Source organism: Mustela erminea, chromosome 17 (assembly GCF_009829155.1).
Source record: "Mustela erminea isolate mMusErm1 chromosome 17, mMusErm1.Pri, whole genome shotgun sequence".
NCBI classification, from domain to species: Eukaryota; Metazoa; Chordata; class Mammalia; order Carnivora; family Mustelidae; genus Mustela; species Mustela erminea.
The window spans coordinates 42,599,254-42,625,022 of record NC_045630.1 but is presented as its reverse complement, the minus strand read 5'-3'; the positions used below and the strand labels follow the sequence as shown (position 1 = coordinate 42,625,022).

Below are 25,769 nucleotides of genomic sequence, written 5' to 3'. Positions count from 1 at the left end.
ATCCCTCCTTGTCTAGTCCCCACTCATCCCTCAGCTGATTTCTGGCCAAGAGCCCTGTGAACCGCAAATTCCAATACTTTAAGCCCATGAGGGTCTTAAAGATTGTTTTCTCTGTCCTACCCCACCCTCGTCTGTCTGGCAAATGCACGGGGGAGATGACAGAAAACTGTCAAAAAGTGCTAAACCTACTTGGATCAGAATCACACACCTTGCTGTGTGACTTTTGGCAGGTAACATTTAATGACTCTGTGCTGCAGTTTCATCAGCCTGTAGATAAGATGAACAAAAAAGCATGCACTTTGTAGTGACTAGATGGTCTACGTGAGATAACGCAAAAACACTTTGGAACAGTCACTGGCATTTGGTGCTTCTGAACCCTGAGCAGTTGGAGCCACCTTGCAAGGGCTCAGTTTAAGGGTCACCTTCCCCATGTAACCCTGCATGCCTTCTTCTCCCAGTTACCATTAAGGAGGGGATTGACCCCAGTACTTCTCTTAGTACTGCCCACATCTGTTGCATTATTTCTGACCTCCTACTGGACTAGCTTCTTGAGGGAAGGGGCCAAGCCTCTCCAGCATCTAGCACTGGCCTTGCGTGGAAAAAAAGTTTAGTATTTGCTGAGCAGAATGAACACATAGTGGTCAGAACCTGGCTTTGAGTTTATCATTTGCCTAGTGGTCGTACGTCTGCCTGGCTGGGGTGAGAAGTATAGTCTTTCGCTGGACAGCCCTTTCATTTTCCAAAGCGGTGTCCTGTTTTCCCTGAGTCTTCTCAGCTCCCTCAAGCTTCTTTCCCCCGACACAGATTTGGTCCTCCGGTGCTTGGTTTTCCTCTTGCAGATGGGCTCGCCGTCTGTCGGGGAGCCTCCTGTTTGAGCACCATAATGGAACAGAGCTCTCTAGGATTGCTGACAGACACAGAGGACTGAAACGAGCTTACACAATCTGTGTCTGCTACCCCAGCCAGGACGACACGGGAGTTTAGTGAGGACATGTTAGCAGTTCCTGACATCATAAACACTTATTACCGGCACACAGAATTGCTAACAAGAGCATAGTGCTCTGTAATCCTTAACTCTCTTCATACTCATCAGTTTTGAAAAACAACCTTACCTTTAAATTCTGCCTATTTTAGAGCTTATAGAGGTATTTGCTTGAATTCTAAACTGTCATCCTTCCCAGGGGTTCCTGTTGTCTAAAATTCTGATCAGCCCTGGAGCCTGGGTGACCCAGTCGGTTAAATGTTCAACTCTTGATTTCTGCTCAGGTCTTGACCCAAGGGTTGAGAGAAGAAGGCCCCCCCCCCCCCCCCCCCCCCCCCCGCCAACCCCCTATCCTGCTTGGGATTCTAACCCCTCCCCTATCTAAAAAAAAATCTGATCAGCCCCTCTCCTATCTAGTGCTGTTTCATTTGTAAAAGGCCTTCATATCCTCTTTTGGAATGGATAAGGCATTAAAAAGCCCCCTCATCTGTCATTAATATCAAATAAGAGGAGAAGGACAGAACCCTGGGGCACAGCATAAACCATTCCACAATAAGCCCGTTTGTCATCTGAGAGTTGGAGGCCAGTAACCAACTTCCCCATTCCCTAATGCTTTGATTTTACCGTGTCCAGATTTTGTTAACAAAATCAGACTACGAGTCTAGTTTGGCATCCCTTGCTCTGAATTCATAATGAACATCTATTAAACCCCAGTGGTTACATTATTTATCAGCTTGCGTCATCTGTCTGTATTCCCTGATCACTGTCACAGATCGGGCAGGGACTTAGAATCAGCTTCCTTCCGTTCCTGGACTTCCACCTCCTCCATCTACTGGTTGTTTCTTCCATTTTCCCTGCAGTTCTTTCCACTAAGAGCCCAAACCACTGCTGGGAAAGCCCTTGGTGTCCTAGCTGTTACTCACCAGGCTCTGGAGACCTAGAGTTATTTTAGCGCAGCCCAGCGCTCTCTCAGTCCCTTGTTTATCTTATCTTGAGCTTCAACTCCTTCCAACCGGTTGGCCCTAATCTTTTCAGACCCAAGGTAGCTCTTTGGCCAAAAGAAGAGATAGTAGGAGCTGGAGTTCCTTTCTGTCGGTAGTACTGGACTCCAGCAGGTCATTTTTCTCCATGCCGATGCTGGGTGTAGTCCCTGAACTCTTCCTCGTCGATAGAATGGGAATATTATCCATGTACCTGCTGTAAAGGCTAAATGGGATGATGTGGAAATGCTGTGGGAGCACGGGAAGTGCCTGCACACCAGTGTAAGACCCTCTGCTCTCATCCACAACAGTATATCTCTTAGGCACGGGTGGCCCCCCAGATGATATAAAGATGCTTTCCTTTAGGACTCAAGTTTTCCAGTCCTCCCCCCAAATCAGGGAGAGAACCTCTGTCAAGAGACCATTTTTGGCACTAGATACAGACTTTTTTTTTTTCTCCTAATCAGCAGGCCTAGACGGGGCCCATATCAGTCTATATATGGGAGCCCCAAGTCTTCCCAAACTCAGCAATTCAACACGAATGGCATGAGACCAGTCTTTTGTGCCACAATCATGAGTTGATTTGGTCTTGTGAAACCTTCAGCACTGAAACCAACTGGCACTGCCTTGAGATCAATTATGGAGTGAGTTTCTAAGGCTGACTGTGGTTTTCCTGAGCAACAATTGGCCAGACCTTCTATCATCTCCCCAGTAGGAGCGACACTCCCATCTCAAGGGGGAGAAACAGCAGGGGCAGTTACTAGTTTCAGAATCTGCCTGGCAGCAGACCATGCGGTGCACACACCCTCGGACTTTTCAAAGACAGTAACCTCAACACTTTCCCCAGCTCCGTCAGACGTGGGAATTATACACCAGGGACACCTAGTGGTGTGAAATCACTATTGGCTACAAAATCCTTAGCTTCCATTACAGTCCTGTATAGTAAATGCCCCACAACTGGGGCCCTTTCCTCAAGAACAGAGACTTAAAGTCACTTTCTATTCTATTTCTTGTCTGCAAGACTGGCAACCTAAAGAATCTTCTATAGCTCCTGAAACTCGGGCACCAGGCATGGGCACTATCAAAAAAGGAAATGCTGGGGTTTGCCTCCTTCCCTTTATTATCCTCATTCACTTCTTGAACCAAGGGACCGCCTTTAAAAACCCTTGATTGGGGGTGCCTGGGTGGCTCAGTCGTTAGGCGTCTGCCTTCAGCTCAGCTCATGATCCCGATCAATCTCCTGCTCCATGGGAAGCCTGCTTCTCCCTCCCCCGCTCCCCATGCTGTGCTCCCTCTCTCGCGGTTTCTTCTCTCTCTCTGTCTAATAAATAAATAAAAAGTGGCAAAATTAAAAAATATTTGATTGGATGATACTAGTTCTCTAAGAATCATTTTGAGCTAGGTTAGCTAAAACACAATATGGTATCTACATGGCTCTGCCTATTCCTTTTTCCCTAATTTTTATTTTCCTACTAAAAGGGACAGAAGGTATATATGCTGGGATACCTTATACCATGCGGACTAAATTCATTTGTAAAGATTACTTTACTCTCCTAGAAAAATACACATTGCAAATTTGAGGGCTACAACTTATCCACTTTAGAGGATTCCTGAGGGAGAGGGGGTAACCTTTGAACATCAGACTGTGTGGTGATGTGTGGGAGAGGAATATTAAATATGGTTGGGTCAGGAGGACTTTTAAAAAATGTTTTTCCCATTTTTTTTTTTTTTTTTTTTCTAAAAAAGGAAAACCAACGTGCCATCTGTCTGGCTTATTTTGTGTGAGTGCAAGTATACACAAGGATAGGTTGGGGGGGAGGGGTTGTGTCATGCAATGAGGCAAAAACAAGATGACTTCCTCTGAGAGGGAAGCCTTAGTGTTGTAGGAGGGAGACAAGGAGAGGTCACTGAAGAGGGCTCAGAATGTAGTTGCTCGCTCTTGTTCCTATGGAGAACCCAGAGCATCTGTGGTGGAGGGCAGAAAGCAGAATCATCTCTCAAGTGTATTCCTATCTGAACACATCAGATGTCCTATGAAAGTAAACAGGTTCTGTTTTAGAATATAAATGGTCATGACTTCCTGTGCTCCTGAGGTGGGGCAAAATAATCCATGAACACATAATCCTTCTGGGCAATATGTTTCTGGAGTGGCCAGCAGAGGGCTCTAGGAACAGAGGTGAGGGCACATAGGGAGAAAGGTTTCTAGAGATGGAGTCTCTTCAGGGGGTCTTTGAGAAGTGTCCTTTTTTCCAGTATTCCTAAGTGACAGCACTGGTGAGCTTGGTCTGAATTGTCAGTGTCACTCTGCAAAGGCCAAGGGCCAAGAGTCAGGAGGCCACTCTAGGTTGAAAAGAAAGTACATCTCGAGGCCAGTTAAGGGCTGCAAAATGGTTTGTGGTTGAGCCAGGAGGAGAAGATGTAGAAAGTCTCCGTTTTTTTAGATGCCAATGGTCTGCAGAACCCGCCTCTCGTTGTCATTAAGGTGGCCTGAGAACATTATGTAGCAGGGCTGCTGAGCGAACTGGCAGAGAAAGTCTGTGAGATATGCCTGGGGGGAAGAAAAAGAGTAGCATCACTGAGGGTTTCCAGGCTCACCATCTGTGGCAGGGCAAGAACCCCAAGTGGTACAGGAAGCACTGGCTTTTTGACAAATGCCACCATGCTGAGGGGTGGCTTTCTATACTCTTGGATCTGGTGCAGCCTTAATCCAGAGACTAAATTCCATAAGGAAAAGAAATTTTCCCAACAGGTCTCATATTTCACCCAAGAACTTTCACAAGATAGCCGAGCTGCAAGAAATTGGACCGCCATACTGGCAGGTATAATGCTAAAATACTTCCAGCCCACCCAGGGCCCTTGACTACTTAACAAGATAGGAACTCTCTGCCCTGAAGCTCCCAGAATGAACTATGAATGGGTTTGAAGCCATATTCCTGTTTCCGGGGCCTGGGACATCGTCACCTGCAAGACATCGGTCTCTGGAAATGCGCACCTGCAGGTCGATCTGATAGAGAGGATCCTTCAGGGCATCAGGGTCATCTTCCTCGTCATCCTCGTAGTAATCCTCCTCTGTTAGACACAGTCAACACAGAGAGGGGTCAGGGCCGGGGCCCCTTCCTGCACCCCAAGCAGGGAGGCATCACCACACAGCTGGGGTAGAAGGGCTAAAGAAGCCCAAAGAACGTCCCTTGTGGGCCCACCTCTCCCCTTTGGCACCCTGTTCTTGGTGCCAGTGCACAGAAAAGGAATTTAGCATGGCTGTCCTGTCCTCTTCTCAAACCGCTTACCGTATTTGCTTGTAGCAAGAATGTCAGATAGGAGCTGGCCAGCTAAACCATCCTCTTCCTCCTCTTCATCCTCCTCCTGGTCCTCCCACATATCATTGGAGTCATCTACTTGGAGATGGAAAGCAGCTGGAGTATGCTCACACATTTCCCTTCCCAAATGCAAACAGGCCAGAACAGAAGGGTCCCAAGGGTTTCTGCAATGTGGCCTGTGGCCAAGCCCTCCCAAAATGTTTAAATGGAAGAACCGAGGGTGTTCTGGTGGGTAGAGAAAAGGTTGAGAAACTCCTGAGAAAAACTGAACAGAAAGGGGTAAGCAGCTTGCCTCCCGGCTGCCTCCCACCCCAGCCTCTGCAGAGATTTCAGAAGGCGGACCTCAGGAGCAGCTCATCATGTGTGTAGCAACGCTAGCTAGCCACATGATGGGCATATACTAAACATTAAAAAAAACCCTGTGATTCAGTAAGCCAAACTGATAATTTGAACATTTGTAACTTGATCTGCCAGGCTGAAAGTCTGCTGAGAGTAAGAGCCTGGTGCACCTTGACCCCACTCTGCAGGAGTGGCCTGGCGCGCGGCATTGGCCTCCATGACGTTGGAGAGCTCATTGATGATCAGCTTCAGGATCTTGACCAGTAAAGGAATGTTTGTCCAGCGCTCAGGGTCTGGAAAGGAAAGGCAAGGCTTTTAACAGACTGTCCGTGGGCTCCCTCTGGCAGGGCTCCCTCCCTCCTGCAGCACTGCTCAGCAGACACAGTTCACCAACCCTCAGGCTTTCCACCATCCCGGACCATATCCACTTGGCACAGAGGATTTAAAGTTAAAGAACTTCATTCCGGTTGGTGTTCTCAGAGTTCAGAAGTTACGACAGATAAGAGTTCAGGAATTAGGAAATAGGTTTTGGCTGGTAATAAGGCTTGGACACCAAGTAACTGTACAGAGCGCATTACTCCAGTCCCCATGACTTGCAGTTTGAGAAACAGCAGAGGTGATTATAAACCTACGGCTGAAGAGGGCAGCTTTGCACTCACTGCCTACAAATCACTGATGTCATAGGACAAAAGCAATCTGGCAACAAAGACATGCTCAAATGTGTATCAGAGCCCCGAATGAAGCTGGAAGTTGGGGTCCCTGAGATTGTTTTTGCCAATTTTCAGCAGTAAGAAGGAAACATATGTTCTGATCTGTTTACCTACAGCTTTCTGTTTCTTTTTATCGAAGCCATCACTAACAGCTGTATTTTAAAAATCGAGATCACAGTGCATCCCTGTCCCGCCCCCCCCCCCCTTAGCCCCTAGGGAGGAGACTGGAGGGGCAGCAGCATCACCCACTTTTGGCTGACTTCGAGCGGGTGCGGATGCCCTCATCCATGCTGTAGATCTCCTCTCCCTTCACGCGGATATCCTGCAGCCGTTTGTCATCTGCATTGATGCCGTGCTGGAGCAGTTTACACAGTGCCACAGAGCTAGCAAGGAAGAGCCAAAAAAGGGTCAATCAGCAACCCATCTGGAGTTCACTCCAAGGAGATCAGCAACTATGTTCTAAGACTCTTCTCTGGGTTGGTGAAAATTCTGTTCACAACAAATTAGGAGAGATGAGAGAACTTAACTGAAAATGGGATTTAGTGTTCATGAGGATGGGCTAATGAGAACTTTAGAACTTTTTGAACAAAGCTAAGGTGGGCAAGGATCGCAATAGCTGGCCACACCGAAAAGTGCAATGGGGTGATGGGAACCAGTGGGAGGCAAGTCTAGGATGGGAAGTTAGCAAGCCACAGTTAGAAGGCTTGGGTTTATAAAGGAGAATAAACCACTAGCAGTACTTGGCTAGGTGAAGTCTATGGCAGTGGGGGATCTCTAGCCAGCAGAGAGGGGGAAAAAAATACAGTGTACTTGTGTTGACTGTGTTTTAGAAATTTCAAGACGACAGCTATTCAAAGACACCGATTAACAATAAAGAAATAGAGGGAAAAGGGAATACAAGGGGGCAGTTTCACACCTTGAACAAAAATGAGTGAAGCAAGTCAGGGAAAGCAGAAATGCAAGGAGAGGGCAGAATGCCCACAGAAGAAATATGGGCCCTACCTGACTTTGCCCTCATACTGGCCATAGAACAGATGCTGCCGGCTCGTCCACTCAGCCATTACAAACTCCAGGGCAGGTTTGCCAGTAGGTCCTGGGAGGCTGCACAGGAACTCCAAGAGGGGTTCCAGCTGAGTGTGCACCAGATGAGCGAACACCATGATCAGAGACTAGGAGGTAACAAGAAGGACATCTGCTTCAGGGAAACCAATTTCAGAGAGCTGGAGATGAGAGGGAATGGGGTTGGCCAGTCAAGAAACAGAGAACACAGGGAGTTCCTTGTCAGTATTTCTTGGGCCAGAATAGACAGATTTTACTTAACTGCTCTGCAAGGATCGTAAGACAAAGTAATACCTCCAGGCCTGTCTATCGATTTCCATCTCTACCACCTGGAGGTTGGCAAAGCCCCGCTCCCCACTGTCCTCTTACCTGCATGACACTGAGCGTTTCTGCCTGCTGCATCTTACTGAGGATGGCACGAAGAATCTGGTCCAGATTCTCCCCCAGCTCCCGCCCTGCCTTGGAGATGAGGGTGGAGACGAGGCGACCCACAAAGGCCGCAGTGAACTCGGAGGTACGGGGGTCCAGGAGCTGGCTCACCACTTGCATCACATACCACAGCCCATTGTGGCCCTGCTCATCGTGCCACTGGGCCACCTGCTCCAGTGTCACTGACACGTAAGCCCGCAAGCACTCTCCACCATTCTGGGGAGACAAAGGCGGCAAATGAGATTAGCGACGGGGGAACAGATATCAGGAGGCCCTCGGTCTATATGGGCCAATGTTTTTCTTAGAGGCCTATGTCTCATAAAAGCGATGAGCCTACAGGGTTTGTGGTGGGCACATACAGTTGGGAGTCAGGAATTTACTGTTACAGATATAGCCATGCAATATACAATCCTTGCTTTACCAAATCAGCTATCTCAAAAATCATACTTCTGATCACAAGGGATCATGGCCAAGTAAACTAAGTTTTAGCCATGAAGATCTACCTCTGGTAGATGTTTAAGATGTAAGCAGTGATTGTGGACACTACAGGTCTTTATGAGAATAAAGACAAACAAACATATGAACCACTATCTGCCCAGAGATTTCCAAAGGCCTATTACATTGCCGACTTTACTGAGTCAGGAAAGACTTTCTTAGAGCTTCAAGTCTATAGGTCTGTAATCTCATCCACAGTAGCAATACCCAGATACAGATGGGCAGGATGTCTGGCATCCATACCCTTTAAGATCATAACAGATTCCAGGGTCTCAGCTGGATTTGAGAGACCTGTATCTCTAAAGCAGGAGACGGTGTCAGCTTTCTCAGGCTACTGTAAGCCTATGGCCGGGGAGCTACCTTCCCTCTTCTAGTCACCACAGCTCTGATACCTGCATGGTGGCGTTGTCATCTGTGTGAAGGGTGCACTGTGCCACAGCAGGGAAAGCTTGGCAGATGAGTAGCTGGGAAAGGGGAGGCTTTGTATTCCGTACTACTGTGGTCAGGATATCAATGGCCGTCTGAAGGAGAGAAGAGGGGGAGAAAAAAAATCAGAACTGCTCCTAGGGTGTGGGGTCGAGGGTGCCCAACATCCAAGATCCTTATTGCATGGACACAACATAGCAACCCAAAGAAAGCGCATTAACTTTCACCAAGTAAAGTTTCTGAAGGAAAGGAGTAATCAGCTAGTGGAGAGTGCTCTTAGCCTCCTCCCGCTAGCTTGCTGCTTGCTTAGATATGGGGGTGGGCGGTGTATGCCAGTGGAGTGGACAGTCTGGTGACATACTCAGTGGCACTGTCTAATAACAGCACTGTTCAATTCACCAAGGGCAACTCAGGAACTAGAAGAGCCAGGTCGCCAAAGCCTCAAGAATCAGGACAGCCTCCCACTGTCCTGTGGGCAAAGTAGCCCAGGAAAATCACCCTACGAATCTCTAATGCCACCGGCTTCCCATCAGTTAGGTGGGATGTACAGGTGACATGGGAAGAGCCTAAGCCCGCTCTTTTTCTTAAATCTCCACCCACATCGGTGCCCGGTAAGCACTTACCGCACACAGCCCTGCAGGGATCTTGTCTGCTGGGGCCTGCATTATGCTCACAAGAGTGGGAATCAGCCTCATCTGCATTGGGCCCTGGCAGGCTTCAATCTGGGACAGCTCCTTGAAGATATCCTGGGCCAGCGAGGCGACGACAGGATCTGAAGTAGATAAGGCACACAGAATCCCCCCGGCCCAATGGTCTGATTGTGCTTCTGGCTTAATGATGCCTGTTGCTTGGCCCTCACCTAAGTTAACAACTTCTGCTCTGCTTATACGTCATATACCTGGGACCTAGTGAGGCCGTATGAATACCCTGAAATAGGAGAGAAGCTAGCTCTCCAAGAGCCAGAGGATACATGGTTTCATTAAGTCAGAAATTGGCCTGGAATAGCTACTCCAAAATGAAACCCAGCTCTTTTTCTGGGGCAAATCTTTAATGACTTTTATTCTTGTGAAACCTGGATTATGAAACCAAACGCTTAAGGAAAAAAAAAAAATCCCCATTGATACTTTGTTAAGAAGACCATGAAACTTTCAAAGGTTGCCAAAACACTCATTGCCAGGCTCTCCTGTGTTGAAGAGGAATCATATACATCTCCCAGGGGTTAGTCATGAGAGAAAAAAGAACTTCCAAAGCATTTCCAAAGCAAAAGGCAAAACCCTCACAAGGCAGAGCCTTGTGAAGAAATGAAACTTTGGCTTGACCTACTTCACCTACTTAAGAAACATTTCCTCCTATATCGAGCAAGAAAAAATAGAAAGTATCACTGCACCATTGCTTTGAAAAAAACTGAACATTCTAGATGTGCATTAACAGAACCAGCAGATTACGCTATAGCCATTTTAGGGAATATTACGTGACGGCTGAGAAGAATGAGAGGTATCTAGGAGTGCAACATGGAAACCTCTTCAGGACACCTTTTTTCTTTTTTTTTTTTTAAGAGTTTGTTTATTTATTTTGTCAGAGAAGAGCAGAAGCAGGGGGAATGAAAGGCAAAGGGAGAAGCAAGCTCTCTGCTTAGCAAGCTGCCCAATACTGCAGGACTCAATCCCAGAACCTGGGATTATGACCTGAGCCAAAGGCAGATACTTAACTGACTGAGCCACCCAGGTGTCCCTTCAGGACACATTTTAAGTGAAAAAGCCAATCAAATAAAACATTTAGTATGATATCATATTATGTAACTCCTACCTCTATATATCCTGTATTTTAATATTGGCACTCCCTCTATAAAAACAAATATCCTCAATATTTTTTTCTGGTAATGAGGCATTACACAACTGAAGTGCTGTTAATAATGCACACTCACTATTGAAAAAGTCAAAATGCAGGAAAAGTATTCAAGGAAAGAAAACACCTGGAGTTCCACAACCTAGAGAGACCTACCTTAACACTTGGATGTATTTTCTTCTGGTACTTTTTCTATGTACGTATCTATAAATTAATTCTTGTCTAAAACAAACCCAAAACTTGGGGTTATACTCTATGCAGTTTGGAAAACCTCCTATTCTCTTCTTAGAACGTGAGCACTTTCCCACGGCTTTAACCATTCCTTTCAAGTGTGATGTTTAGAGGCTGCACGGTATTTCACTTTACGGATATAATAAATGTAACTAATTTTTTCTTATTACTTCTAAATTTTTGCTACTACAAAAGCCATGTGATGACCTCCATTGTTCATAACCCTTTGCACAGGTCTTTCTTCAGTATCTCATTTTCTACATGATAGCTGTAGGCCCCTTCTTTTAGGGGATTTAGTCACTGGACTTCCCACTTAATTGTTAAAGTTCTGAACTGTACCTCTTGCCTGCTAACCCTTTATTTGTCTTTTTCCCCAGTTTTGACTGCAGGTGAGAGTGACAGAACACCTACTCCACTTTTTGATGTTCTTCTAGCTCCAGTACGGGATCACCTCTTTGCTGAATGAAAGCCTTTCTTTGCTTACGATGCTTAAGACCACGAGACCCAGGGAAAAGTTTCACCTAAATTCACCAGGCACCACCTTTCCTTTGGTGTCCCTCATCCGCACACAGTCCCAGGGGCATACCGTTACTGTACTTCAGGAAAATGGCGATGGTGAAGGGGCAGATTTTGCTTTCCATGCTTGCTGTGAACTCTGGGTCTACTGTACAGACGATGCACAGGGTCTCCATCACCAGATTGAGGACCTCTGAGCTGAACTGGGCTGCTAGGTGAATTAAGCCATCCAGGATACTGGGGAGGAAAGGCTGAAGCACGTGGGTACTCTCTGAGACTTTCAGTTGGTCACAATAACTACAGGGAGAGAAAGAGAGAGAGAGAAGAAAGCATTACTCACAAGTGGAACTTTTAACTCCTGTTTTTTCTAGTTGGTATCACAGATTAAAGCATTATGAAGCTACTTGCAGAGTTAGTTTTCACACCTTTCTGGGGCATATTTTGTAAACATCAGCACCACCATCTCTAAGTGAATTTATTTCTGCTTTGATTTTTTGCTGTTTTAAACTTTCATCCCTCTCCCACTCTGTCATATAATTATATTCAAATTAGTAAGATGTTAATTAAATGCTTTATAATTCCTTGGATTACTGCTATAATCACATCCTTCTGATTTTGATAGATATTCCTGTTATTTTTCAAATAGTTAACAGTTTTTTTTAAAAATTTGTTTATTTGAGAGAGAGTGAGTGGGGGAGGAAGAGCAGAGGGACAAGGAGAAGCAGACTTCCTGCTGAGCACAGAGTCTAATGAAGGGCTCGATCCCATGACCCTGAGATCATGACTTGAGCCAAAATCAAGAGTCTGATGTCATTTTTATTTATTAAAAAAAAATTTTATTTATTTGATAGACAGAGATCACAAGTAGGCAGAGAGAGAGACAGGCAGACAGAGAGAGGGGGAAGCAGGTTCCCTGCTCAGCAGAGAGCCCGATTCGGGGCTCGATCCCAGGACCCTGGGATCATGACCTGAGCCGAAGGCAGAGGCTTTAACCCACTGAGCCACCCAGGTGCCCCAAGAGTCTGATGTCATTTTTAAAAATTTTATTTTTTATTTTTTAAAAGATTTTACTTATTTATTTGACAGAGATCACAAGGAGGCAGAGAAGCAGGCAGAAAGAGAGAGGAAAGGAAGTAGGCTCCCTGCTGAGCAGACAGCCGGATGTGGGGCTCGATCCCGGGACCCTAGGATCATGACCTGAGCAGAAGGCAGAGGCTTTAACCCACTGAGCCACCCAGGTGCCCCTGATGTCATTTTTTAAAAAAAGATTTTATTTATTTGACACAGAGAGAGAGAGATCACAAGTAGGCAGAGAGAGAGGGAAGCAGACTCCCCACTGAGCAGAGAGCCCCATGTGGGGCTCGATCCCAGGACCCTGAGACCATGACTGAGCTGAAGGCAGAGGCTCAACCCTCTGAGCCACCCAGGCGCCCCAAGACTCTTAAATAAATCTTAAAAACAAACCCCAAACAAAACAAAAACAGGATTGGGGAAAGACTCTGGGTGGCTCAGTCGGTTGAGCGTCTGACTCCCTGATTTTAGCTCAGCTAGTGATCTCAGGGGCATGAGATCGGGCCCTGCACTGGGCTCTGGGCTCGCTCTGGGCTCTGTGCAAAATCACTCTGGATTCTCTATCCATCTGGCTCTCCCATTTGTGCTTTTTCTCTCCAATCAACCCATCAATCAATCAATCAATAAATCTTTGAGTAGGGGTGTCTCAGGGGCTCATTGGTTAAGTACATGCCTTCTGCTTAGGTCATGATCCCAGGGTCCTAGAATTAAGCCCCACTTCAGTCTCTCTGCTTGGTGCAACGCCTCCTTCTCTCTTTCCTCTGCCTGCTTGTGCTCTGTCAGATAAATAAAATCTTTAAAAAAAAAAAAAAAAAGAGAGAGAGGGAGAGATGCTCAACTAAGCCACCCAGGTCCCCCCAAATAGTTACAGGTTCTTTTTTGTATTGTTTTGTTTTAAAGATTTTATTTGTTTATTTGTCCGAGACAGAGAGCACAGGGAGGGGGAGTGGCAGGCAGAGGGAGAAGGAGGATCCCTGGGGAGCAAGGAGTCTGATGCAGGACTCAATTCCAGGACTCTGGGATCATGATCTGAGCTGAAGGCAGATGCTTAACTGACTGAGCCACCCAAGCATCCCAACAGTTAGACAGTTTTTAACATCTTTTCTAGCATAACTGTTAATTAGTAGGAGAATATTTAACTTTCATGTTGTACAAATTCTGTACTTTTTGGAGTATTTTGCATCCTAAAATGAGATCAATTTGTATAGCCATTCTATGCAGTAATAAATTTGTGTAGTATCTGTGTACAACAGAAAATTGTGTACTAAAATTTGTACCTGTAGGGTTTAAAGTTTTCTATACACAGTTTTAACTTACCTCTTATTCAATATTTACTGAATGCTGCCTACCATGTCCAGTGGAATATAATTATACTATTTAAGTCTGTACTATTGTTTATCTTCAGAATGGCAATAAAAGTCAATAAAAACGCTGCTTCTCTATGTTAAAAGAATCTAGTACAGAAACAAGGCACTCTGCAGGTACTCAATAAATGGTTTTTCCTAATTTTTTTAAGTGGCTTATAACCATGTTACTTGTGTCTGATGCTGGGTTCAAAGGTCCATAATGAACAGTGAAACTGTGGGCTTTGATCTCTCAGATTTGTCCACAGACTTTTAAAAAAATATTTATTTACTTATTTGAGAAAGAGAGAGAGAGCGAGCGAGCAAGTGGAGGGAGGAACAGAGGGAGAGGAACAAGCAGATCCCACAACCCATGAGATCATGACCTGAGCAGAAATCATGAGTTGGACACTTAACCAAGTGAGCCACCCAGGAGCCCCGTAGTTTTTATTTTTTGGTGCATAACATCTTGATTTTCAATTCTACCTTGCTCTGGATCTAACTTTTCCTTAAGAGCTAAACTGTCATCTGGCCTTGGCGAGCTCTCAATGCCTTAGACTAGGTTTTGCGCCCTTCTCTCTACTGGTACTCAACTCTGCTCTACCTACTTCCCTCTGCTTCTCCACTCTAAAGATTTACAGTTACTGCTCTTCTGATGAACCTGAAACTATACAGTCTGGTAGATCACAGAGATCTCATCATCTGCTTAGATCATATGGGATCTTGTATGCCACACTAAAGAAGGTGAGACTATTCTGGAAGCCAGTGTATCTCAAACTTTTTTTTTTTTTCTTAAACAAATATTCCTAATACCTTCTTAGCCCTCCCCCAAAGTCTTCAAGCAACACTGAAACCCCAGGAAGATGCCATAGATTTATACTGTGGCTTCATGTGTCACCTGGCATACCAGGATACCTGTATCTCAGTTTGAAGAGCACAACTGGGACCATGAGAATTTCACTTACAGGAGCAGAAATATCAGGTGTCTGTTTTACTACTTTTTTAGTTTTTTTAATGAAGATTTTATTTATTTATCACAAGTAGGCAGAGAGACAGGCAGAGAGAGAGAAGGAAGCAGGCTCCCTGCTGATCAGAGAGCCCAATGCAGGGCTCGATCCCAGGACCCTGGGATCAAGACCTGAGCAGAAGGCAGAGGCTTTAACCCACTGAGCCACCCAGGTGCCCCTCAGGTTTCTGTTTTAGAAAGAACAGTTATACAGCTAAAATACTACAGATTGCTGGAATAGAGGCTAGAGCAGAGACATCTATTAGAGACTTCTATTAGGAAGTGACAGCAGCAATTTAGACACAAGAAGTCAAGAATACAAGCTAGGCTAGTAGTGGTAGGAGAGAAGAGATGAAAGCCGAAGGAACCAAGACCTGAAAGGGAGAGATCTGGGATCTCCACTTTTACTAAAACAGGGGATACAAAATCTCTTCAAGCGTAAGATCTAAAGGTACTAATTCCTTTTAAAAAAAAAGGTCCCGATTTCTTCTACTAAAACAGAGAATACAGGTAGGGCAGGCTTGGAGGGAGTCAACAGTAACCTCAGTAGCAGAAGTGTTGCTTTTTAGATACTTAAAGATACATCCGCCCTGGTATTGATAAGTAGCAGATACATTAATTTAGAGCTCTGGAGAAAAGCTGGCATAACTATGATTTGAGAAATGTGACACAAGTAGGAGCATCTGTTGACCAGTATCTTGTTTCAGAAATGATTTTGGGCAGTTTGCAATGATACATAATTATGACATGGAAGAATACATTAAAACCAGGGCAAAAGAAAAGCAAAGTGGTATGATGGCCATAAAAGTCTGCGAGTGACATCAGAAAGAACAGTTTCAGTAATGTGGTAAGGACAGAAGCCAGATTGTAACTGGGTGGGAAACTGAATAGGGAAATGATCAACTGGAAAATCTTGGCTGTGAAGAAAAGAATAGCTAGGATCCCTTCATAGACAGTTTCTAACCTGGGATCCACAGATGTGGTCAAGGGATCCAGCCCTTGATACATTATATAACATTTTATAAACATGTATAATTGTCCATTTCCCTGGTGTGCAAAGCTTTTGTCACCTTTTCAGAAGTTTGCTTCATCTTTCAAGTAAATTAGTGCCCATGTAGTCAGAGACTTAACATTATTTTTTTAAGTTCTCTTCACATTTTTTTCTGATTATAAAATGTAACTTTACAAACAAATCAACTTAAATTTTTTAAACTTGATTTTTTTCAGCTTTATTGAGGTATAAGTACATATACCATTGTAAGATAATTAAAGTGTACACTGCGGTCATATGGTATTGATGTACACCTACACTGTTAAAGTTCCTCCTCATCTCATTTGTTAACGCATCCAACACATCATACATTTTTGTGTGTATGAGAAAATTTAGGTTCTATTCTCTTAGAAAATTTCAGTTATACAACAGTGTTATCAACTATCATCAGTTTTGTATTAGATCCTCTGATCATCTCAGAGAGTATGTGTATCCTTTTATCAACCTCTCTACAGCCCCACCCTCTAACAGCCACTTTTTAAAAGATTTTATTTATTTGAGACAGAGAGACAGACAGACAGAATGAGCATGAGTGGTTGGAGAAGCAGAGCGAGAGGGACATGCAGACTCTGCACTAAGCCCAGAGCCCGTAAAAGGGCTCGATCCCAAGACCCTGAGATTGTGACCCAAACTGAAATCAAGAGTCTGACACTCAACTGACTGAGCCACTCAGGTAACCCCACTGCTTTCTTTTTAAATGAGAATGACTTCTATTTTTAGTTCTAGATATAAATGATACCATGCAGTATTTGTCTGGTGGCTTTTTTCACTTTGCATGATGCCTTTACGATCCATTCCTGCTGCTGCCAATGGCAGGAGCTCCTTCCTTCTCACAGCTAAATAATACTCCAGTGCACATGTACACCACATCTCTATCCCTTCATCTGCTGACACGCTTGGGTTGTTCCCATATGTTGGCTACTGTAAATAACAAGCAATGAACACGGGAGTGTGATCTCTTTTAGATCCTGTTTTCATGTCCTTTGGATATTTACCCCAAAGTGGGATTGTTAAAAGAAATGGTAATTCTACTTAAAATTTCTGAGGAAACCCCATACTGCTTTTCATATACTGCTTGACCAATCAATATACATTCCCACCAACAGTGTACAAGGGTTCCCTTTTCTCCACATCCTTATCAACACTTGTTATTTTGGATAACAATACATTTGTTTTGGATGACAAGACATTCTAACACGTGTGAGGTGTTATCTCATTGTGGTTTTGATTTGTATTTCCCTGATAATTAGAGATGTTAAGTACCTTTTCACTTAACTGTTGGCCACTTACAGGTCTTCTTTGGTAAAGTCTGTATTCAGTTCCTGTGCCATTTTTTTTTTTTAAAGATTTTTATTTATTTATTTGACAGATCAGAAGTAGGCAGAGAGGCAGGCAGAAAGAGAGAGTGGGGGAAGCAGGCTCCCTGCCGAGCAGAGAGCCCGATGCGGGGCTTGATCCCAGGACCCTGAGATCATGACCTGAGCCGAAGGCAGAGGCTTTAACCCACTGAGCCACCCAGGTGCCCCCTGTGCCATTTTTTTAACTTGATTGCTTCATTTGCTTTTGAGTTTTTAAAAAATATATTTAGAATATCAATCCCTTATTAATATGTTTTACAAATATTTTCTCCCATTTTGATGGTTGCCTTTCATTTTGTAGATGGCTTCCTTGGCTGTGCAAAAGCTTTTCAGCTTGATGTAGTCCCCCTTACTTATTTTTTGCTTTTGTTGCCTTTGTCCTTAGTGTCAAACTCAAAAAGCCACTGCCAAAACCAATACCACAGATCTTAACTTCTATGTTTTCTTCTAGAAGTTTCATGGTTTTAGGTCTTGTGTTCAAATTTTTAATCCATTCTGAGTTAACTTTGGTGTATAATATAAGAATAAGGGTTCAGTTTCACTCTTTTGCATATGGCTCACCAGTTTTCCCAACACCATTCATTGAAGAGACTACTTTTCCCCCACTATATACTTTTGGCTCCTTTGCTGTAAATTAATTGACATTTATGTGTGGGTTTATTTCCAGGCTCTGCATTCTGTTCCACTGATCTACGTATCTATTTTACGAAAATACCATACTGTTTTGATTACTACTATAGTTTTGTAATATAGTTTGAAATCGGAGTATGAAGCCTCCAGTTTTGTTTTTCTCAAGACTGCTTTGACCATTCAAGATCTTTTCTGATTCCATACAAATTTTAAGACTGTCTGCCACTGGAAGTTTTAATAGGAATTGCACTGAATCTATAGATTGTTCTCAGGAGTGAAAATTTTAATAACATTAATTCTTCTAATTCATGAGCATGGAATTAACTTTCCATCTTATTTGTGTTTCTTTAATTTCTTTCCTCAGTATCTTTACGGTATACAGATATCAGTTATCAGTGTACAGATCTTTTTTTTTTTAAATAAAATATTTCATTATTTCAGAGAGAGAGTGTATGCACGTACACGCATGAGTGGGGGGAGGGGCAGGGGATAAGCACGTTCCTTGTTTAGCCCCAGGACCTTGAGATCATGACCCAAGCTGAAGTAGGATGCTTAACTGACTGAGCCACCCAGGGACCTCTTCAGTTTACAGAGCTTCCACCTACTTGGTTAAATTTATTCTTGGTATTTTATTGTTCTTGATGCAATTATAAATAGTATTGTTTTAATAATTTTCTCAAAGTTCATTATTAGAACTACAACTGATTTTTGTGTATCTTGCATCCTGTAACTTTACTGAAATAGTTCTAGCAATGTTTCAGTGGAGTTTTTAAGGTTTTTCTATATATAATACCATGTCAACTGCAAAGAGACAAGTTTATGTCTTCCTTTCCAATCTGGAAACTTCCATTACTATGTGGAATAGGAATGGTAATAGTGGACATCCTTGTCTTATTCTTGGTCATTTTTTTTTTTTTTAAAGATTTTATTTATTTATTTAACAGACAGAGATCACAAGGAGGCAGAGAGGCAGGCAGAGAGAGAGGAAGGGAAGCAGGCTCCCCGCTGAGCAGAGAGCCTGATGGGGGGCTCGATCCCAGGACCCTGGGATCGTGACCTGAGCTGAAGGTAGAGGTGTTAACCCACTGAGCCACCCAGGTGCCCCTTACTCTTGGTCTTAAATGAAAAACGTGATGTTAGCTGTGGGTCTATCATAGTTGGTCTCTATTGTGTTAAGGTGTGTTCCCACTATACTCACTGTGTTTATCATCAATGGATACTGAATTTTGTCAAATGCTTTTACTGAATCTACTGATATAATCCTATCATTTTTATCTTTCATTTTATTAACTGGTATATCACACTGATTGGTTTACATATGCTGAATGAACCATCCTTGTATTTCAGGGATAAATCCCACTTGATCACAGCTGTGATCCTTTAAATGTACAGTTGAATTTGGTTTTCTATTATGTTGAGGCTTTCTGCATCTATATTCATCAGGGATATTAGCCTATAGTTTTCTTTTCTTGCACTGTCTTTGTCTGGTTTTGGTATCAGGTAAATGCTGGCTTTATAAAATGAGTTTGGCATTTAGTTTTTTTGGGAAAGTCAGAGCAAGGTTTGTATTAGTTCTTTAAATGTTTGGTAGAATTCACAGTGAAATCATCTGGTCCTGGACTTTTCTTTTATGGGAAGTTTTTGATTACTGGTCCAACATCCTTACTTGTTAATGTCTGTTCAGATTATCTGTTTTTCACAATTCAGTCTTGATACGCTGTATACAGTTTCTAGGAATTTCTTCTAGGTTATCCAATTTGTTGGCATTCATAGTAGTCTCTTATGATCCTTTGCATTTTTGTGATATCAATTATAATGTCTCCTCTTTCATTTCTGGTTTTTAAAAAAGACTTTATTTTAGAGAGAGAGAGAGGATGCACACATATGTGCAAGCAGGGCCTTGAGGGACAGAGGGAGGGGGACAGAGAGAATCCTCAAGCAGACTCCCCTGATGAGAGAAGAGCCCAACCTGGGTCTCAATCTCATGACCCTGAGATCATGACCTGAGCTAAAACCAAGAGTCAGAGGCTTAACTGACTGAGCCACCCTGGTGCTTCTCATTTCTGATTTTTTTTTTTTAAAGATTTTATTTATTTATTTGACAGAGATCACAAGCAGGCAGAGAGGCAGGTAGAGAAACAGGAAGGGAAGCAGGCTCCCCGCTGAGCAGAGAGCCTGATGGGGGGCTCGATCCCAGGACCCTGGGATCATGACCTGAGCTAAAGGCAGAGGCGTTAACCCACTGAGCCACCCAGGCACCCTGTCATTTCTGATTTTATATTTGAGCCTTCTCTCATTTCTTTTTAGCCTAACTAGTTTGTCAGTTTTGTGTTTTCAAGACACAGAGCTCTTAGGTTACTTAGTTTTTTCTATGGTTTTCCTGGTCTCTATTTATTTTTGCTCAATCTTCATATTATTAACTTTGGGCTTAATTTATTGTTCTTTTTCTAGTTCCTGAGATGTAAAGTTAAGTTGTTTGAGATCTTTTTTTTTTCTTTTCTTAATGTAGAGACTTATCTCTATATATAAACTTCTCTCCTAAAACTGGTTTTGCTGAGCAGGGGTGGTGAGAAAAAAAATAAAAATTAAAAATTAAAAAAATAAAATAAAACTGGTTTTGCTGCATACCTTAAGTCTTGGTATGTTACGTTTCCATTTTTATTTCAAGATATTTTTTCTGTTTTTCTTTTGATTTCTTTTTCCATTGATTATTTAGGAGTTTGTTAATTTTAACATATTTGCGTATTTTCTAGTTCTCCTCCTGTAATTAATTTCTAGTGTTATTTCACTGTGTTTGGAAAAGATAGTTGGTATGATTTCAATCTTAAGTTTGCTAGGACTTGTTTTGTGACCTAACACATGACCTTTCCTGGAGGATGTTCTGTGCATGCTTGAGGTCTATACTTGTGCTGTTGGAAAAGACGTTCTTTTATGTCTATTAGGTCCATTTAGTCAAAAGTATAATTCAAGTTCAGTATATCCTTACTGATTTCTGTTTGGATAACCTATCCATTGTTGAAAGTGGGTTATTAAAGTCCCCTAGTATTACTGTATTATTGTCTATTTTTCCCTTCAGATGTCAGTATTTGCTTAATATACTTAGGTGTTTCAATGTCAAATGTATATATATTTACAAATGCTGTATCTTTTTGTTGAATTGACCCCTTTATCATTAAACAATGACTTTCTTTCTATCTCTTGTACAGCTTCTGAGCAAAAGTCTATTTTATATGATAAAAACATAGCTACCCTTATTCTGTTCTGGTTTCTACTTGCATGGAATAGTTCTTCCATCACCTCACTTTGAGCATGTGTCCTTAAGTGAGGCTCCTAAAGGTAGCACATAGTTGGGTTGTTTTTAAAAAATCCATTTGGCTACTCTTGACTTTTGATTAGAGATTTATTTTTTATTTTTTTTTTTTTTAAGATTTTATTTATTTATTTGACAGAGAGAGAAATCACAAGTAGGCGGAGAGTCAGGCAGAGAGAGAGAGAGAAGCAGGCTCCCGCTGAGCAAAGAGCCCGATGCGGGGCTCGATCCCAGGACACTGAGATCATGACCTGAGCCGAAGGCAGCGGCTTAATCCACTGAGCCACCCAGGCGCCCCAGAGATTTATTTTTTTAATAAAGATTTTATTTATTTATTTGAGAGAGAGAGCATGGGGGGGCAGAAGGAGAGAGAGAAGCAGACTCCCTACTGAGCAGGGAGCCCGATGCTGATGCCAGGCTCGATCCCAGGACCCTGGGATCATGACCTGAGCTGAAAGCAGATGCTTAACCAACTGAGCCACCTAGGTGTCCCTTGATTAGAGAGTTAAATCCACTTACAAGTAATTTTTGAGAGGCACCTGGATGGTTTAGTCAGTTAAGCCTATGACTCTTTATCTCTGCTTAGGTTTTGATCTCAGGGTCATGAGTTCAAGCAGTGCACTGGGCTGGCTCCACACTAGGCATGGAGCCTACCTCCCCCTCCCAAAAAATTTTTAAAGAAATTAACAAAAATTTTTTTTTGATCAGTAAGGACTTATTAATGCCACCTTACTGTTTTCTGGCTCTTCTGTAGTTCCCTTGTTCCTTTTTTCCTTTCTTGCTCTCTTTTTGAATTTATGATTCAAAAAGTGGAATCATAGTGGAATGCTTTGATTCTGTTGTCTATAACAGATTTTTGCTCTGTGGTTACTGTGAGGCCTACATAAAACATTTACAGATGTAACAGTTTATTTCACACTGATAACTTTATACAAAAGCTCTAAACTTTATTCACTCTCTTATGTTTTTGATGTCACAATTTAACTTTTTATATTGTATATTCATTAACAAATTATTTAGCTAATTATTTTCAATACTTTTGTCCCTTAACCTTTAGAGTTAAGTGGTTACCACACTGCCAGATAACAGTATTAGAGTATTCTGACTTTTATTACACACTTATCTTTACCTGTGTTGTATATTTCATATTAATTTCAGTTCAGTTTGAAGAATCCCTTTCAGCACCTCTTGTAAGGTAGGTCTAGTGGTGAAGAATTCCCTCAGCTTTGCTGGAGAGACTTTGTCTTGCCTTCATTCTTGAAGGACATCTTTGCCGCATACTCTTGGTTGACAGTTCTTTGTTTCAGCACTCCCTCCTGGCCTGCAAGGTTTTTGCTGCAAAGTCAGCTCATATAAATGAGAGAAATATTTTTCTCTTGCTGCTTTAAAAGCCATCTGATTTTAGACAGTTTTTTTTTTTTTTAAACTAATGGTAGTTTTATTATAATGGATGTTGGAGAAGATCATTTTGAATTGAAATTTTAGCTTCATGAAACTGGGATGTATAATCTCTCTTCAGATTTGGGATGTTCTCAGACATTTTCTTTTAACGAAGCTTTCTGCCCCCTTCTACCTCTCTTCTCCTTCCGGAGCTCCAATAAATCACAGATGGTTTCTCCTAATGGTATCCTCAAGTTCACACAGGTTTTCTTCATTCCTTTTCATTCCTTATTCTTTGCCCTCCTTGAGTGGAAAATTTCAAAGGTCCTGTCTTCTAGTTCACAGGTTTCTTTCTTCCTCTTGAGTTGTTCTGCTTTCGATGGTCTCTGTTGCTTTTTAAAATTTCATTCATTGTATTCTTCATCTCTAGATTTCCGCTTGGTTCTTTTTCATGATTTCTATTTCTCTGTTGAACTTCTCATTTTGTTTATATATTGTTTTTCTGATTTCACTGAATGGTTTTTTGTGTTTTCTTATAGCTGAGCTCCTTAAAACAGCTATTTTGGATTCTTTATCAGGTATATCACACGTCTCTGTGTTTGGGGTCAGTTACTGGAAAATTACTTTTTCATTTCAAAAATTACATTTTTTCATTTCAAAAATTACATTTTAAAAAATTACAGCTTTTTTGGTGTCATGTTTCCTTGATTTTTCATGTTCCTTGAAGTCTTTCTTGACTGTTGTCTTCACATTTGAAGTAATGGTTGCTTCTCGCAGTCTTTAAAAGTGTCTAGTCTTGGGCTGCTTTGGCTCCAGGGCTGTGCTGGAATCTCTCTGCTGGACTCCTGGACTGCCGCAAACGCTCTCTCATCCTTGCGTGATTGTCTAAATCTGTGTTCTCCAGGGGTCCCTGGACCACAGCTGAGACTGGGTAGAGCCAGTTCATGGACTACTTCAGGGTTTGCAGCTGGGACTGAGGTCTGTATTTCTAATCTCCAACACACTGCTGGGTAAGATCCTCCCAGGTACTTGATGTGTGATGCTGGTGATAGAATCCAAGCCAAATGGGGCTGGAGCCAACCCTTAAGGACATGGAGCTGTGTCTGGGGCTACAGCCAGGACTAGGGTTGATACATCAGCCGCTGGGTGTGAGCCTGACTTCTCAAAATGGCTCTCCTTGTTCTTGGACAGCAGTGGGGTTTCAGACTCCTCTCTGGATCTCACAGCTCCCACAAAGGCACTGTTGTCCTTCAACAGATGCTAAGTTATTGTTGAGGGAGGGAGACAAGTGAGGGGCATCTTATTCAGCCATCCTGCATACATTATTTCCCCTCAATGCTTTCTAAAGACATACATAATAATCCCAGCATCTGCATCTCTGTTTCAAAAGGTAAGAAGAGAGTACCAGTAGGTAGAAGATGAATTTTATATTTTTAGGATTTTAGGTAGTTTTTAGGATTCAACGGAGACTCTTAAGTTTGGACATTAAAATATTTCTTAAAACAACAATACTCCCTCTGATCTTGGTAGGAATATAAATAAATGACTAGTTGAGTCACTAGTACTGTATTAGCTGTGAAAAGGGGAGGTAAAACTGGGAAAAAACAAGCAGTGTTTCTAAGCCTTGTTATCCCAAATTTAGTCTCTAAAACAGAGAATCAATCAACAAAATGACCTGAGGCTCTAATCCTGCTTCTATAATTTCTTTTCTTTTTTTTCCCCCAAGTTTTTATTTATTTATTTGACAGAGAGAGACACAGCAAAAGAGGGAACACAAACAGGGGGAGAGGGAGAAGCAGGCTTCTAGCTGAGCAGGGAGCCTGACGTGGGGCTCGATACCAGGACCCTGGGACTATGACCCGAGCCGAAGGCAGACACTTAACAGAGACACCCAGGTGCCAGTGTTTCTGTAATTCTTCACTGTACCATCCTATGCAAGTTATTTATCTCTCAAGTCTTCACCTTTCTAAGAAAGGGAGTTGATCTAGATGTTTGCAGAGCTGGAGTGAACTTTCAAGGAATGAGGAACGAAAGGGAACAAGAGCTACTGGGACTCAAAGAAGCCAAGTTCTTTCTTTTTTTTCCTGTTTTCTCTTTTCACTGTGTGACCCACTTCAGTGCCTGCAGCCTATGGCACAGAGGCCAGGCAATGGTTCAGGGCCACAGTTTGCTCTGGCATGGGGCACTATGAGAGGCCCAGGGGGGACGAGCCTGCCATAAATCCAAACCCATGCGTAGAAGCCATGTTCTTGATATGTTTTTTTGATATGATTCATTTGCCATTTGGTAGGAGATTTTCATCAGAAATTTCCAAGCAACATAATCCACTGGCCAAATGCTGTTTGGGACTTCTACTCTGAGGAATTTTCTCTTATCACCCTAAGGTGGTGTACTCACCCCCAGATGGCTCTCACGGCAGAAATTCGAACTGATGGGGGTTGTGTCTCATGAAGACCACTAACTGTTGCCTGTAGAAACTGCTGGATCAATTCAGGGGACATAGCAACAGTGAACCGACTGGCAGCCCAAAGTGCCCGGCCCAAGAGAAAAGGAGACACTGGGAGGAAGAGAGAGCAATTAGGGGTTGGACAATGAAAGTTTCCGTTATTTGCCCTTCCTCCTTTTCCACCTCCATCCTCAACTTGTTACAGTAACTGGATACTACATAATATACACAACTCCAATAAGGAAAAAGGATGATCTTATCAGATAAAAGCAAATGTTCGACCTATGGTACAGAATGCATTTTCCCAGTTTTGCTTTTCACTATTTGTTGCAAAGCAGATCTTGAATATTCTTAGGCTAAAAAGACTTACCTCCTTCATTCCCATCCCTACCTCTCTTTATCCTTTACTGGCACCACTAGTTAGTCCTCTAAATGTCTCCGTTGCCAGTTTTCCCTATTCCTGGATCACTACTGAAGCCAATATAAATTATAGCTATCATTGTTTTACTTAGTACCTGTCAATAAATTCATAGTCTACCAAGTAAAGACCATTTTAGTTAAGCATTATAGTCAAGACCCCCTATGATCAGTAGCTTTAGCATTATCAATGATTTCCTTTTATGGACTCTGAACTCAAGCACATACCCTTCTCGCATCTTACCTTGCCATTTCTGTGCCTTGTATATAAGCCAACACATTAACCTCTACTTGCATCATACAACTGATCTCTTAGGCTGAAGTAATCCTAACTATCTCTGGGCTAGTCTTTAGCTTTCTTATATATTCTTACATATTTTGTTGGTTATTCAGCCACCAGTGTGAGGATGTCTACCCTCTGCCTACTA

The 25,769-nt window shown here is 42.7% G+C and overlaps 1 protein-coding gene and 1 non-coding gene across 4 annotated transcripts in view; both read right to left on the bottom strand.

Moving 5' to 3' along the window:
* Positions 1 to 3,488: 3,488 nt before the first annotated feature.
* The window catches only part of IPO9 (importin 9), a 55,418-nt gene continuing 33,137 nt past the window's right edge, over positions 3,489 to 25,769 (bottom strand). For all 3 annotated transcript variants that reach the window (XM_032317506.1, XM_032317508.1, XM_032317507.1), the window contains 11 exons: positions 24,876 to 25,035; positions 11,400 to 11,626; positions 9,361 to 9,509; positions 8,704 to 8,832; positions 7,757 to 8,032; positions 7,331 to 7,497; positions 6,578 to 6,711; positions 5,789 to 5,911; positions 5,250 to 5,354; positions 4,955 to 5,031; positions 3,489 to 4,510 (listed from right to left, as the gene is read on the bottom strand). In XM_032317506.1, coding sequence (XP_032173397.1) covers positions 4,400 to 4,510; positions 4,955 to 5,031; positions 5,250 to 5,354; positions 5,789 to 5,911; positions 6,578 to 6,711; positions 7,331 to 7,497; positions 7,757 to 8,032; positions 8,704 to 8,832; positions 9,361 to 9,509; positions 11,400 to 11,626; positions 24,876 to 25,035 — 1,658 coding nt within the window. In that variant the 3' untranslated portion in view covers positions 3,489 to 4,399. The remainder of the gene's footprint in view (positions 4,511 to 4,954; positions 5,032 to 5,249; positions 5,355 to 5,788; positions 5,912 to 6,577; positions 6,712 to 7,330; positions 7,498 to 7,756; positions 8,033 to 8,703; positions 8,833 to 9,360; positions 9,510 to 11,399; positions 11,627 to 24,875; positions 25,036 to 25,769) is intronic.
* Positions 24,577 to 24,712, bottom strand: LOC116576835. The gene has a single exon (XR_004280298.1). It is a non-coding gene; the product is annotated as a small nucleolar RNA SNORA42/SNORA80 family (small nucleolar RNA).